Below are 15153 nucleotides of genomic sequence, written 5' to 3' on the forward strand. Positions count from 1 at the left end.
GATTTGTATAGGGCTGACTTAAACTTACAGTCAAACCACATTTCCCCTAGGTTTTTTTTCCCCCTTAATCCTGTTGCTTGTATTACTGTGACATAAGAACCAGGCTTGTAAGAATCCTTCCAAGCATCTTCCAAGAGCCCTTTCCCTACACACAGCATGTGAGCAGGTAGCAGGAATGTATTAATGGCACATGTGTCAGACACAAGGCCCACCAGACCATTTCATGTGGTCTCCACCCACACCTTGTCTTAGCAGTTGGCAGAAGAGGTAACCTTGACATCTGATGTAAGAGGGGGGTTGTGATTTTGTCATCTAGTCTTAAAGCTACACCTGGCCCCTTGAGGGCATCCATAATGCTGATGCAGCCAGCAATGAAATGGAGTTTGGCATCCGATTGATAAGAAAGAAATCAAAGCATGGATGTGAAATGGGACAAAAGGGTTGGGGAATAGATGGAGTTCTGTAGTCCAGCAAGCAGGGCTAGCAACACTGCTTGTTATTCCAGAGCAGAATATGCACTTTGTTGTCTACTCAAACAGGAAGATAGGAGCACATTGGCAGATGTACTTGTAGCATTTTTAGAGATAAAACATAGGGAAATGAGCTTGTATGGTAGAGATATACAGAATATGTTTTTGTTTTTATTTTGCCCTGACATACACTTTAATGGTACCTACTTGATGCAGAGCTTTGTTTGTGGTTCCCTCATGACACATTTATAAGATTATAGATGTTCAGAACCTTCAAAAGGGCGATACTAACTTTTATCCAATTACGCTAACGTTACAGCCATTCTATCAACAGGATAAGCTACAGTTACTTACAAGACAGGATAAAAGCATTATTATTTTTAAAGGATAGGGGGATGGCAGGTTAGAGAGACTAAGAAGGCATAATTAAGAATTATATACAAAAAGGATCACACGGCGTGAAGTAGCCATAAGATCATGTCTCGTGATAAAAGGATATTGACCAATCATTCTCAGTCTCAATTAAATGGTCCCAAACTAATTGCTTAATAAAGTCCAATAAGAGTCACCCACTGCAGTCAATGTAGACGTACCATCGGAGAAATGGAGGGCCAGCCATGTAAATAAAAAAAATAAAAATATTGTTCAATGCAGAGAAATGTGCTTACTCTCTTTCACGTCTTTCAAACGTTTTACAACAGCTGAAGAAAGCCATTGTTCAAAGCATCCAATTGTCCACATTAACATCCATTGCTGTTTTTTGCTTTAAATATGAGATGGCTGCCTGGATAAGACAGAGACACATTCTTTACATAGATCGACACAAATAAAAATACAGTATAACATAGCAGCAAGAGAAAAAAAAAAATTGCTTCACAAGAGACATCGCAATCCAAACGCTTATCTCTAATAAAACATAGCCATCCTCTAGTAGTTAAATGATTGGATTAACAAGTTGCTGTTTGACTGGGTGCTTTGAATTCAGTTCACTGCTGTCTTTGTAAGACACTGAGAATTAGTCAAAGGTGATGGTGGTTAGTGGTGTGATCTCTAGTGTGTGTTCCAAAGTGTGGGACTGAGGTGCGTGGATATCGGGCAAGGGTCCATTTCGATGGTGGCCATATTCAAACTTGATGCGAAGCTCGCCAATTTTGGAAAGAGGCAGGATGTCTGGGATCCACTCGATGGTGAATGGAGTCGGCTCCTTCTGGTCTGGGGAAGTATTACCTAAAAATAAAGAGCAATGAAAAGGTGACTTCATCTACAATTGACAATGCACATTCTGACAAATGCAGGCATGGCATGTCATGCATTGGCATCGCATATCTCTGAGTCCAGCAGTGAAAAAAAATCTTGATAAAAGACAACATGCGTAGGTCCGGATTTTTACTTCAAGAGATAATGTATGGGAAACCTTACACATACAGTGGATATAAAAAGTTTACACGCCCTGTAAAAATGTCAGGTTTCTGTGATGTAAAAAAAAAAAAAAATTTGACAACGATAAATCATTTCAGAACTTTTCCCACCTTTAACCACTTCACGCAAAATCACGTACCTGTATGTAATTTTGTTGAAGTGGTTGTACAGCAGAGGCATCACCCCGGTACCGATTTTTTTAGAGCTGGTGATCAGCTTTCAAGTGATAATAACCAATGTGGCCAATAAGCCAATTGGACGTTGTCACAAGCAGGAGGAGATGCCAACGCCAATTTTAAAATATCCAAGGTAGTCTAAAATTCAGATTTTAGTGTTTTGAATACAGTACTTTTAAGTAAAGAGGAGGGGTTTGGGATCTTTTAGACCCCAGAGCCCTCCATAAAGAGTACATGTCACTGTCTATTACTGTCTCAAGGGATGTTCACATCCCTTGTGACAGCAATAAAAGTGATCAGAATTTTTTTTTTTTAAGGCTTCATGTACACGGGACTTATTTTTACAACCTCTCCTGAACGATTTAAATTGACAGATACCAACCCACGTTTAAAACATCTGTTTTGCCACATTTACATGCTACGTTTAGAAGTGTTTAAAAAAAACAAAATAGCCAAAAATGAAAAACGTCTGTAAACGAAATGCGGCTAAACGCGAGTTACCACGTTTAGAAATGTTTGAAATTACTCTAAACTCAGCTTCAGAACCCATTTTTTTGCATTCCAAAAAAAAAGCCTCTAAACTCAACTGCCAGACAGATAAGATAACAGAGGAGAGTTCAGGAGCAATTGAAAAAAATGCCCAACTGCTGTTTACATTCACATACAGCAGTGTACATGAGGCCTAAAAGGAACAGTGTAGAAATAATGAAAAAATAAATAATAAATAAAAGGAAAGTAAAACATTTTTTAAAGCGTCCCCGTCACATTCAAACTCATGCTGAATAGGAGTTTGTCTCTGATTAACCCCAAATAAAGCTGTTCTAGTAGGTCTTTCCTGAAATTTTCTTAGTCACATCCTACAGCAAAAGCCATGGTCCACAGAGAGCTTGCAAAGCATCAGAGGGATTCTCATTGTTAAAAGGTATCAGTCAGAAGAAGGGTACAAAAGAATTTCCAAGGCATTAGATATGCCATGGAACACAGTGAAGACAGTCATCATAAAGCAGTGAAAATAATGGTACAACAGTGACATTACCAAGAAGTGGACATCCCTCCAAAATTGATGAGAAGAAAACCGATCAGGGAGGCTGCCAAGAGGCCTACAGCAACATTAAAGGAGCTGCAGGAATATCTGGCAAGTACTGGCTGTGTGGTACATGTGACAACAATCTCCCGTGTTCTCCATATGTCTGGGCTATGGGGTAGAGTGGCAAGACGGAAGCCTTTTCTTAGCAAGAAAAACATCCAAGCCCAGCTAAATTTTGCAAAAACATATCTGAAGTCTCCCGAAAGTATGTGGGAAAACGTGTTATGGTCTGATGAAACCAAGGTTGAACTTTTTGGCCATAATTCCAAAAGATGTATTTTGGGTAAAAACAACACTGCACATCACCAAAAGAATACCATACCCACCGTGAAGAATGGTGATGGCAGCATCATGCTTTAGGGCGTTTTTTCTTCAGCTGGAACAGGGCACTTAATCAAGGTAAAGGGAATTATGAACAGTTCCAACTACCAGTCAATATTGGCACAAAACATTCAGGCTTCTGCTAGAAAGCTGAACATGAGCAGGAACTTCAATCTTTCAGCAGAACAACGACCCAAATCATACATCCAAAGTCAACAAAGGAATGGCTTCATCAGAAGATTAACATTTTGGAATGGCCCAGCCAGAGCTCAGACCTGAATCCGATTGAAAATCTGTGGGGTGATCTGAAGAGGGCTGTACACAGGAGATGCCCTCACAAATATACCAGATTTGGAGTGTTTTTGCAAAGAGTGGGCAAATATTGTCAAATCAAGATGTGCAATGCTGATAGACTCATACACAAAAAGACTGAGTGCTGTAATAAAATCAAAAGGTGCTTCAACAAAGTATTAGTTTAACCACTGGGTACTTAAACCCCCTTCCTAACCAGACCAATTTTCAGCTTTTGGTGCTCTCACATTTTGAATGACAATTACTCAGTCATGCAAAACTGTAACCATATGAAACGTTTTTCCTTTTTTTTCACACAAATAGAGATTTCTTTTGGTGGTATTTAATCACCGCTGGGTTTTTTATTTTTTGCGCTATAAATCAGCTGATAGCGGCCATTTACCACGTGATCGCTCCGTCAAATGACGGAGCGATCACTTCTAAACAAACCGGTGTCACGTAATGACACCGGTTCCTCCCTCCCCTCTCTGTACCAATCGATGAGGGGAGAGGGGGAGAGATGGCAGCAGCGCTGTGGGCTGGATGTGTAGTGCCCACAGTGCTGTTCAGTAACAATACTCTGCATCACTGTGCAGTACTCTGCCAATACTGTGCAATACTCTGCAACAATGTGTAATACTCTGCCAGTACTCTGCAACAATGTGTAATACTCTGCAACACTGTGCCAATACTGTGCAATACTCTGCAATAAATTTTAACAGAAACAAAGATTCTTTTTTTTTTTACCGAATTTTCTGATCTATAGCGCAAAAAATAAAAAACCCAATAAGCTGACCGCGCGGTAGCCGTCTTTCAGCTATGGCCTGGTCGGCATGTGGTTAAGCACAATTATACAAGCATATTATTTTAGTTTATTTTTACTTCCCTGAACCTAAACGATTTCAATTTAGTGTTCAACTGAGTTGTATAGTTTATAGGTCACATTAAAAAGGTGGAAAAAGTTCTGAAATGATTCAGCTTTGTCTCATTTTTTTATATCACAGAAATCTGACATTTTAACAGGGGCGTGTAGACTTTTTATATCCACTGTATACAGGGCCCATATCCTCCTACATGAAAAAACTGAAAATAATTACATTACCTCATACACCCTTAAAGCGTGTTTTTAAACCACATACTAGCACATTATGAAATACTTACCTTAGAACAAAGCCTTCCACCAGCACGCTGTAACTGCGGAATGCACCTCCATCGTTACTCTGACTTTCTTTTGGGTTTGCGTCTTCCGGCTTTGCCGCAATTATGTCACTCCCGCGAATGTGCGCAGGAGTCACGGACCGCAGCACAGAGCTCTAAAGGGATGGCACAGGTATGCAGTCTGCAGTTGTGAATACTCACTTTTATGAAAAAAATCTGTTTTACTAAAATAATATATGTTTCGATATATTTTCTGTATTTTTTTTTTTGGGCACATTAAATATCCCCATTTTCTCATAAACCCCCATTTTTTTTTGTTAGTTTTTTTAGGGTACATGAGTAAATTTAATTCTTTCCTGTTTTTACTTCCAGCGATTATAAGCACCTCTTCATATACATATCTTTCCTTCACTCCCTAAATGTTATTTTTAGTGCAAAAAAAGTATACAGCAGGGCTTAGGGTCAGCACTTACAGGAGGCAGAGCTTGGGAAAATGAGGACCTAGGATTGAAGGGTGCTTCATAGGGATGTACATGATGACTAGCAATAGTAGACACCACAATATGCCAGCTTCTTACCACTACTGTTACCTTATACCACATTGGGGGCACTACACCTTATGCCTTGATCAGCAATAATCATACAAATTATTCTTAAAATAGTGTCAGTTTAATGACAACAGCATACTGACCGACTTTCAGGAAGGTTTTCAGTTCCAGCGGTCGAATAGGCTGCTTCTCTAATCGCCCATAGGTTTCCGCAATATTTTCCACTTCGACTTTGGGGCATCTGAACAGATCGTATGTTCCATCTCTGTTCTGGACAAAACTTCTGGTGATTTCTAGTGGCATCTGTGGAGTAAAAAAATAATTATGATATACCAATATATATTTAGAGATAGATAGATATATATATATATATATATATAGCTCTTTCTCTATAATAATATATATAAAAACACATTATAAATCCCCTTTTCCCCTTTTATATAAGTGATCACATTCTCTGTTCTCAGCTGCGCGCACGCGCACACACACACACACACACACACACACACACACATTATATATATATATATATATATATATATATATATATATATATATATATATATATATATATAATTTTCTCTATATATAACAACAGGCATTGGGAAAGATTATTCTGGTTATGACACGTGGTTCTCCTATATTGAACACTGTAGATTTAGGTCAGCACATGTATAGAAACTGGATCTTCTTTATAGGACAAAATGTAAAGAGCAGAAATTGCTTCCTTTTTATTAGAAATGTGCCTCACAATGTTCACAATCTGAAGCACTGCTATCTATCATCAGCTTTTCATGATCAGAATTAGGTTTTGAGGTTTCCCTGCTTTCAGATGTATCATATTTTTTTATTTTTATTAGAGTGATGTCTGAATTTAAAGCAGAGTTCCACCCAAAATTTAAACTTCTGCTTTAAGCACACCTCGCCCCCTTACATGCGACATGTCACAGGTCCTAGAATATTGCCCGGCCACTGAAAAGGTGCAGCACGATCCACGCACGTGATGTGCGCACCCAGATGTGAAGCCACAAGCTGTCACAGCCGGGTGTCCACACCTGAAATGCCGGCACCGCGGAGAGGAGAGGGAGAGGAGTGAGGCTAAATGGCTAAATAGACATTTGCTGACTTTTAACCCCTTCCCTATCAACCACCGCAGTTATACTGCAGCGCGAGCCGTTATAGCTATACAACGGCTATTTAAAACGCTGTAGCAATGCGTGTGCCCGGCGGGCGCGATTACCACCGGGCACCCACAATCGCTTGTGACAGAGCGAGAACCAGGATCTGTGTGTGTAAACACACAAATCCCAGTTTTGTCAGGGGAGAGGAGACAGATCTTGTGTTCCTAACTAAGTAGGAACAACAAAACGGCCTCTTCCTCTAACCAGCCACACTCCCCCAACAGTTAGAAACATACATAGGGAACACGGTTAACCCCTTGAACGCCCCCTAGTGTTAGCCCCTTCTCTGCCAGTGATATTTATACAATAATCAGTGGCTATTTTTTTAGCTCTGATCGCTGTATAAATGTCACTGGTCCCAAAAAAAGTGTCAAAAGTGTCCGATGTGGCTGTCAATGCCACTCTCCCCTATAAAAAACTGCTGTATATGCATAGAGGCTGCCCGAGCAAGTTTGCCAAGCTGTGGGATAAATGGATTGGGGATTCAGATACATGTACCGACTAGTGTAGCTTGTGGTCTGTACGCCTCCTTACACCTACCCGGGTTTGGCCCGGCGAGTCTAGCTGTCTCCGTGGTTGTAGGTGGGCTTTCCGCCCTCATAATAATGGTTTCCTGCTCCTCCCTGTGAATTACTTTGAGTAGGATGTACTATGGCTCGGCATATGACTCCCAACCTCTGAGTTCCTCTTTCCCCCCATATCTGAACACACTGTATTGCCCCTTGCTTTTTATGTAATGTGCAACCTGTAAACAAAGAACCCCCCCCTCCTTGTGTTTTTCAGCCTGTGGTATTGTTAGCAGCTGTATTCTATCCGTATATTTGGTGCATGTTGCACCCCATATGTGTTACTGCTATCCTATGTATTTTGTATGCTCAATAAACGTTCCTTTTTCATAAAAAAAAGTGTCCGATGTGTCCATTGCAATATTGCAGTCCCGATAAAAATCACAGATCACTGCCATTACTAGTAAAATAAATAAATAATAAAAATGCCATAAATATATCCCCTATTTTGTAGACACTATAACTTTTGGCCAGACCAATCAATACACGCTTATTGTGATTTTTTTTACCAAAAATATATAGAAGAATACATATCAACCTAAACTGATGAAGAAATTTGTTTTTTATTTTTTGGATATAAATTATAGCAAAAAGTAAAAAATATAGTTTTTTTTTCAAAACAGTCGCTTTTTTCTTAATTTATTTTTTTATAGCGCAAAAAAAAAAAAAAGGATTTTTGTACTCATTGTACAATCCTTTTCTCTGAAATTCATTCACAGACACAGCTCCAGTAATCTTGACCATAGGGTTATTACGCCACCTTCAGGAGAGGACTAGGCAGAACATGTAATACATGTGAAAAAACAGAACTTTACAGTTCCGCCCAGGGGGCGGTCCCTCTGGTAATAACCCCTCAGCCTGCTTCCTGCAGCTCAGTACGTCAACAAGCAGTATAACGTAAATTAATAGGAGGGGAGGGTGCTGTGTCCGTCAATGAACTTCAGAGAAAAGGATTTTACGGTGAGTACAAAAATCTTATTTTCTCTGAAGTTCATTGACGGACACAGCGCCAGTAATCTTGACCGTAGGGATGTCCCCAAGCAGTGTCATAACGAGGTGTGGGAACATCAATAAAACTTCACCCACAACCAACGGTGCTCCTTAACAGGGGAGTCACCATCTTATCTAACCCCATCAGAACTTGCGGTCAACAAATGCAACAGTGCATTAATACTCAAAAATAACTGTTTCTTTAAAAACAGAGGAAAAAGAGTGCAGAATTGCAACATTACATGGCCACCTGCAAAACTTTGCGGCCAAAGCATGCATCCGAAGATGCGTTTACATCCACTTTGTAGAATTTGGTAAAAGTGTGAACGGACGACCAATTTGCCGCCTTACACACTTGACCGACTGACGCTTGATGTCAGAAAGCCCAAGGAGGTTCCAATTGCCCTGCTGGAATGGGCCGTAACAGGAAAGGGGGGCACCTGCCCCTTCAAGGCGTAGTCCTGTACCACAATCCACCTGAAAATGGTGGCCGACGAGACCGCCCTACCTTTTTTTGGACCAGCTGACGAAACTTCAGGGAGCCATGGCAGACAAATATACCCTTAGAGCCCGGACCACGTCCAGGGAATGAGGGGGCCACCTCCTTAGGATGTGTCAGTTTAGGACACAGATAGTAACACAATGACTTCATTGATGTGAAACGCTGAAACCACCTTCGGCAGAAAAGAAGGCTGCAGATGCAACACCACCTTATCCTTATGGATAACCAGATAGGGCGACTTGCAAGACAAGGCCGTCAGTTCCGAAATCCTCCTGGCCGATGTAATGGCCACTAGGAAGACCACTTTCTGAGAAAGAGTCAACAAGGGAATTTCCCTGATGTTCTCAAACAGCGGTTTCTGAAGAGCGATAGCACCAGGTTCAGATCCCACAGGGGCAAAGGTGGATGCACCGGAGGAACTACATGCCGGACCCCTTGAATAAAAGTGCTCACTAGAGAGTGAGACGCCAGGGGTCGTTGGAAAAAACAGCCAAGGCTGACATTTGTCCCTTAATGGTGCTTAAAGCCAATTTCTGGTCTACTCCTTGCTGTAGAAACAGCAGGATCCTGCAAATGGAATAGGTGCGCGGACGCCACCCTTTTTCCTCACACATGAAGATGTAGGCCTTCCAGGTACAATGGTATACCTTCAGAGAAGAAGATTTTCGTGCCCTCAACATAGTTGAAATCACCGAGTCCGATAGACCCCGGTTCCTTAGCACCTGGCTCTCAACAACCATGGTGTTAAAACCAGTGATGGTAAAGCAGGATGGAGAATTGGATCTGGACACAGGTCTTCTCGCAATGGTAGTCGCCATAGAGCGTCCGCAACCAGGCATACTAGGTTGGCGTACCAGGTGCGTCGAGGCCAATCTGGGGCAATCAGTATCACTGGAATCCCCTCGGCCTCCACTCTGCAGAGAAGATGTGGTAACAGTTTTAGCAGAGGAAAAGCGTAGATCAGTCGGTACTGACCCCATGGAGCCACCAGCACGTCTGACGCAGCTGCCCAAGGATCTCTTGTCCTGGATACGAATCTTGGCACCTTCCGATTGAGATGGGAGGCCAGGAGATACACATCTGGTGTGCCCCACCATAGGCACAGCAGCCTGAACACCTCCGGATGCAACGCCCATTCTCCTGGGTCCAGTATCTGGCGACCTAGGTAGTCCGCCTGCCAGTCTTCTACTCCCAGGATTTAAATGGCCGACAAGGCCGGTACATGTTGCTCTTTCCACTGAAGGATGTGAGCGACCTCCCGTGCTGCAGCCGAGCTCCTTGTTCCTCCTTGATGGTTGACATATGCCACCGCCATGGCGTTGTCTGACTGGATCCTGATCAGATGCCCTCTTAGTCTCGTCGACCATGTGGAGATGCCAAGCCTGATCGCTCCGAGCTCGAGCACATTTATCAGCAACTTGGATCGACCCAGAGGCCCTGGGTCGACTGTACTCCCAGTAGCCCACACCAGCCGGTCAGGCTGGTGTCCTTTGTGATCACTGTCCAATGCAGAGGTAGGAACGACTTCCCAGACCAAAGTGCCAGGGACCTCAACCACCAGAGCGATCCAGGGATAACTGAGATTTGTCCCATTTTGTCAATATCTCCTTCTGCAAGACTCTGGTGTGAAAATAGACGTACGATACCGCCTCGAAGGAGGCCACCATGAGGCCCAGGACTCGAATGCAGAAGCGCAGCAACGACCACCTGCAGTTCATCAATAGTTTTACTGTGGCTCTGAGAGTCTGCAGTTTGTCTGAAGGGAGAAAAACTCTCGCTTCCATGGAGTCCAGCAAGCCTAGGTACTCCAATCGCTGAGTCTGTATTTTTGAGGTTTATCGGCCACCCAAATTCCTGCAGGGTTTGCATGGGGATCGCCACATCCTCCTCTAACTCTGAGGCGGAAGATGCTCTCAGGAGGAGATAGTCTAGGTAACCTACGACTGCTATCCTGCGTTGTCGCAACAACGCCAAAATTGGAGCCAATATCTTGGTAAAGACTCGAGGTGCCGATGCCAAATCAAAAGGGAGAGCTACAAACTGGTAGTGGGCTTCCCCTACTGCAAATCGCAGAATCCTCTGATGCCTGAGGCATATGGCTATGTGCAGGTACACATCCTGGATGTCCAAAGATGTCAGGGAGTCCCCTGTAGCGACTACTGGGTGAACCGGTTCCATTCTGAACCTCTGTACTTTTACAAAGCAATTGAGGGCTTTCAGGTCCAAGACTGGAAGCACCCCGTCCTTTTTGGGAACTATAGATTGGAGTAGAACCCCTGGAACCTTTCCGATTCCAGAACAGGCACTATCACCCTGAGGTTTAGCAGGTCCCTTACTGTCCCCAATAAGGCCTCCCGGCGAGCTGGGAGTAAGGGTATGCTGGAAGGGAAGACTCTGTTCGGTTTGTTTGGAGAAACTCGATCTATCTTGTAGCCAGAGGAAATCAGTTTGCAGACCCATTGGTCGGACAGCTGAGAGGCCCACCGGGCTGCAAACTCCTGAAGGCGACCCCCCACCCGAGAGACGGGCAGGGGCAAACCTTCATGCGGTAGCAATTTTGCTCGCAGGCTTGTTAGGTTTGCGGTTCCAGGGACGCTTTTGTCCCTCAGAGGTCGACCTGACGGACTGGGAGCGTTTAGCCGAAGTCCCGGACGGACGTAAAAGCTTCTTTTGAGCGGAAAATTAGGGCCCTTGCCTGCGGCGTGGCTCCTTAGTCTTCCTGGCCTGTGGGAGCAAAGTACTCTTCCCACCTGTGACATTCTTAATAATGTCATCCAACGAGGCTCCAAAGAACCGCTCACCAAGGAAGGGTAGATCCGTCAAGGTTTTTTTAGATGCTTGGTTCGCAGACCAGCATTTTAGCCAAATCAGGAGCCGCAGCACCACTGCTGACACTGAAGCCCTGGAGAGCAAAGGAAGCGCTTCCAGGGACGCGTTCCAAACCTACTTAAGGCCATGCATTTACTGATCTGCTAGCTCCACGCAGACAGGAGTAGCCTGCTGCTTCTCCAATTCCAGTTCAACAAGGAACAGGCCACTGCCTCGGCCTTCCTGTCGGTAGGAAAACCGGCGCTCGGACAGGTACGTCCCTGCACAGTGTGCAGAAATGGACCTGTCATCTTCCTGCTCAGCGGGGATCAACGGAGCGACCCCCGCTGAGCAATCATTTGTTTCTATATATGGAAACAAATGATTTGGCAAGCAAAATTGTGCTCATGTACTGTATGCATTTAAATCTCTATTTAGTGGTTTGCTCAGTTCAACTTTAAATGGAAACCAGTCATTTTATGTCTTGCTGATTGCGTGTCTGGCATTCTGATGCTTTTGTGTCAGTACTTTCAGCCAGCTTACGGTTTTGGGTTATGGTTTCCACTCCGAGGTAATGAAGCCAATCCCAACCAGGCTACTAGAATTTTTAAAAAGGAGACCTGCAAAGGATGCCTACATATTTCTGTCTGTGTTACAGAGAAGGCTTGTGGCACTGTTTGGTGAACAAAGGGTTAATCGGTCTTCTTTCACTAGTTTTCAGTGTGTGGCCAGCCACATGTAATTGAGGGATCACCATTGTCCACCTGTATTTCGGTTAATAACTGATGTTTCACAATCATATATGTTTCACTCAATATGGTGTAATAGCGATGCCACACATGACAACACTTGCTTTGATGCCTGGCACTGAGTGTATGTCAACCTATAGTTATCAGTCTGCAGTATACATCTATATAATAGATATACTCCTCTAATAGTAAAAAGGAAAAACAAATACAAATCTTGAATTCTCTCACTCATGTTCACACACAGATAAACATCACACAAAAACGAGCAAACAGCTTGTACAGGTACAAGGGGAATTTCTGAAATAAACACATGCAAGGAGAAAGAGGTTAGTAAGGTTACTGTTACCCCCATCTCCATGCATTAGACATCCGTAGCACTAGTATCATATAGGTGGACACTTACCTCTGGGGTGTCAAAGATCTGCTTTACATGTAAAATGTTGGTTATGTGCCAGGTGTATTTGGAGAAAGTCCCAAGCGGGAGGGCATCTTTCCTCACAAAAGCTGTAAAATACAAAATCCTCTAAAATCTCGGCCTTAACATGGACTCATCTACTCAATTAGAACAATTTTTGTGCACACAAACTCTATATAATATGTCACAAAAGTGAGTACACCTCTCACATTTTTGTAAATATTTTTATTATATCTTTTCATGTGACGACACTGAAGAAATTACACTTTGCTACAATATAAAGTAGTGAGTGTACAGCTTGTATAACAGTGTAAATTTGCTGTCCCCTCAAAATAACTCACACAGTCATAAATGTCTAAACCGCTGGCAACAAAAGTGAGTAGACCTGTGAGTACAGTGTAAGCGGAAAGAGACTGGAGAAGGAATTCTACAAAGGAAAACCTCAAACTACAAAGCACTGACAATGAAATATCACAAAGCAATCTTCAAAGCAAAAAAAAAACATTTATCAAACACTATCTCAAAAGCCCTAAACCACCCTCGGGAACTTTTCAAACTAGTCGCTCAGACTATGAACCCTACCTGTCTAGAGCCCCCTGCAAATGAAACGCAAGAATTCTGCAATGAGTTATCAGATTTTTTTTTTTTTTAATCGACACACAATCACAGAATTTTTCGCTGATCCCGATCACCACTTACACCACCAAAAACATCATCAGAAGCCTCCGAGACAGCACATCACCTAATTACATCATTCCCACGAAACTCCTGAAAGAATGTTCTGACAGCCTGGCTCCTACTATAACACATCTCGTAAATCAGTCGTTCAAAGAAGGGATTGTGCCGACCGCCCTCAAGCAAGGCATAATCAAACCTCTCCTAAAGAAACCCAACCTCGACCCCAAAGACCCTAAATACAGTAGACCGGTAACAAGCCTGAACACCATCTCCAAAATGATGGAGAAAACAGTAGTACAACAGCTACAACTCCATCTGGACACACACAAACTCTTGGACCCACTTCAGGTCATGGCACAGAAACTGCACTTCTCAAAACATGGGACAACGCCCTGGAAGCAGCAGATGACAGAGAATCATGTCTTCTGGTACTTCTGGACCTCAGTGCAGCGTTCGACACAGTGGACCACAATACTTTTCTCATCCGCCTCAAAGAAGTAGCAGGAGTCACAGATTCCGATCTACCATGGTTCACGTCCTTCTTAGGTAATCGTTCACACACAGTGAAACTAGGAACCTTCCCCTCTGAAACTCAAGAAATTTTGTATGGAGTCCCTCAAGAATCACCCTTGCTCTTCAACATCTACACCCGCCCACTCCTCAAACTCTTCAGCAAAACAGACCTATGCTTCAACTCATACGCAAAGGACACTCAACTCCATTTTCGCATCACCGGACAAAAAAGACCAATATCAGGAACTAGAAAAATACCTCACATTAATAGATGACGAAGGGAGAACGAAGATTTGCAGTCCAAGGACCAGGGCTATGGAACACTCTACCCACTAACATCTGCTTGGAAGAAAACCATCGGGCCTTCAGGAAAAAACAAACTCAAGACCCACCCCTTTTAAGAAGCAGGACAACACAAGACGGATCAAAGAGCCTTGAGACGATTCAGTTCGCAATTGCAGCGCTATACAAGTCAGTCATTCTTTTAAGTGAAAATGTCCAAATTGGGCCCAATTAAACCATTCTCCCTACCGGTGTCATGTGACATGTTAGTGTTACAAGGTCTCGGGTGTGAATAGGGAGCAGGTGTGTTAAATTTGGGGTAATCGCTCTCTCACACTGGTCACTAGAAATTCAATATGGCACCTGATGGCAAAGAAATCTCTGAGGATCTGGAGAAAAAAAAGAAGAATTGTTGGCCTACATAAAGATGGCCTAGGATATAAGAAGATTGCCAAGACCCTGAAACTGAGCTGCAGCAGGGTAGCCAAGACTATATAGTGGTTTAACAGGACAGGTTCCACTCAGAACAGGCCTCGCCATGGTCGATGATAGTTGAGTGCTCATGCTCAGCATCATATCCAGAGGTTGTCTTTGGGAAATCGATGTAGTTCATATTGCTGCAGAGGTTGAAGGGGTGGAGGGTCAGCCTGTCAGTGCTCAGACCATACGCCGCACACTGCATAAAATTGGTCTGCATGGCTGTAGTCCCAGAAGGAAGCCTCTTTTAAAAAAAAATGTGATGCACAAGAAAGCTTACAGTTTTCTGAAGACAAGCAGACTAAGGACATGGATTACTGGAACTATGTCCTGTGGTCTGATGAGACCAAGATAAACTTATTTGGTTCAGATGGTGTCAAGCATGTGTGGCGGCAACCAGGTGAGGAGTACAAAGACAAGTGTGTCTTGCCTACTGTCAAGCGTGGGGGGAGTGTCATGGTCTGGGGCTTTATGAGTGCTGCCAGCACTGGGGAGCTACAGTTCATTGAGGGAACCATGAAT

At 43.2% G+C, this 15153-nt stretch overlaps 1 protein-coding gene across 4 annotated transcripts in view; it reads right to left on the reverse strand.

Annotated features, from left to right (window-relative positions):
- Positions 1-621: 621 nt before the first annotated feature.
- The window catches only part of CUNH2orf42 (chromosome unknown C2orf42 homolog), a 58283-nt gene continuing 43751 nt past the window's right edge, over positions 622-15153 (reverse strand). For 3 of the 4 annotated variants that reach the window (XM_077469442.1, XM_077469439.1, XM_077469440.1), the window contains 3 exons: positions 12670-12770; positions 5614-5773; positions 622-1697 (listed from right to left, as the gene is read on the reverse strand). In XM_077469442.1, coding sequence (XP_077325568.1) covers positions 1486-1697; positions 5614-5773; positions 12670-12770 — 473 coding nt within the window. In that variant the 3' untranslated portion in view covers positions 622-1485. The remainder of the gene's footprint in view (positions 1698-5613; positions 5774-12669; positions 12771-15153) is intronic. The other variant, XM_077469443.1, reaches the window with a different exon arrangement.

This window comes from Lithobates pipiens, unplaced genomic scaffold (assembly GCF_037356315.1).
Source record: "Lithobates pipiens isolate NorthernLeopardFrog02 unplaced genomic scaffold, aLitPip1_a1.2 Scaffold_8, whole genome shotgun sequence".
Lineage (NCBI taxonomy): Eukaryota > Metazoa > Chordata > Amphibia > Anura > Ranidae > Lithobates > Lithobates pipiens.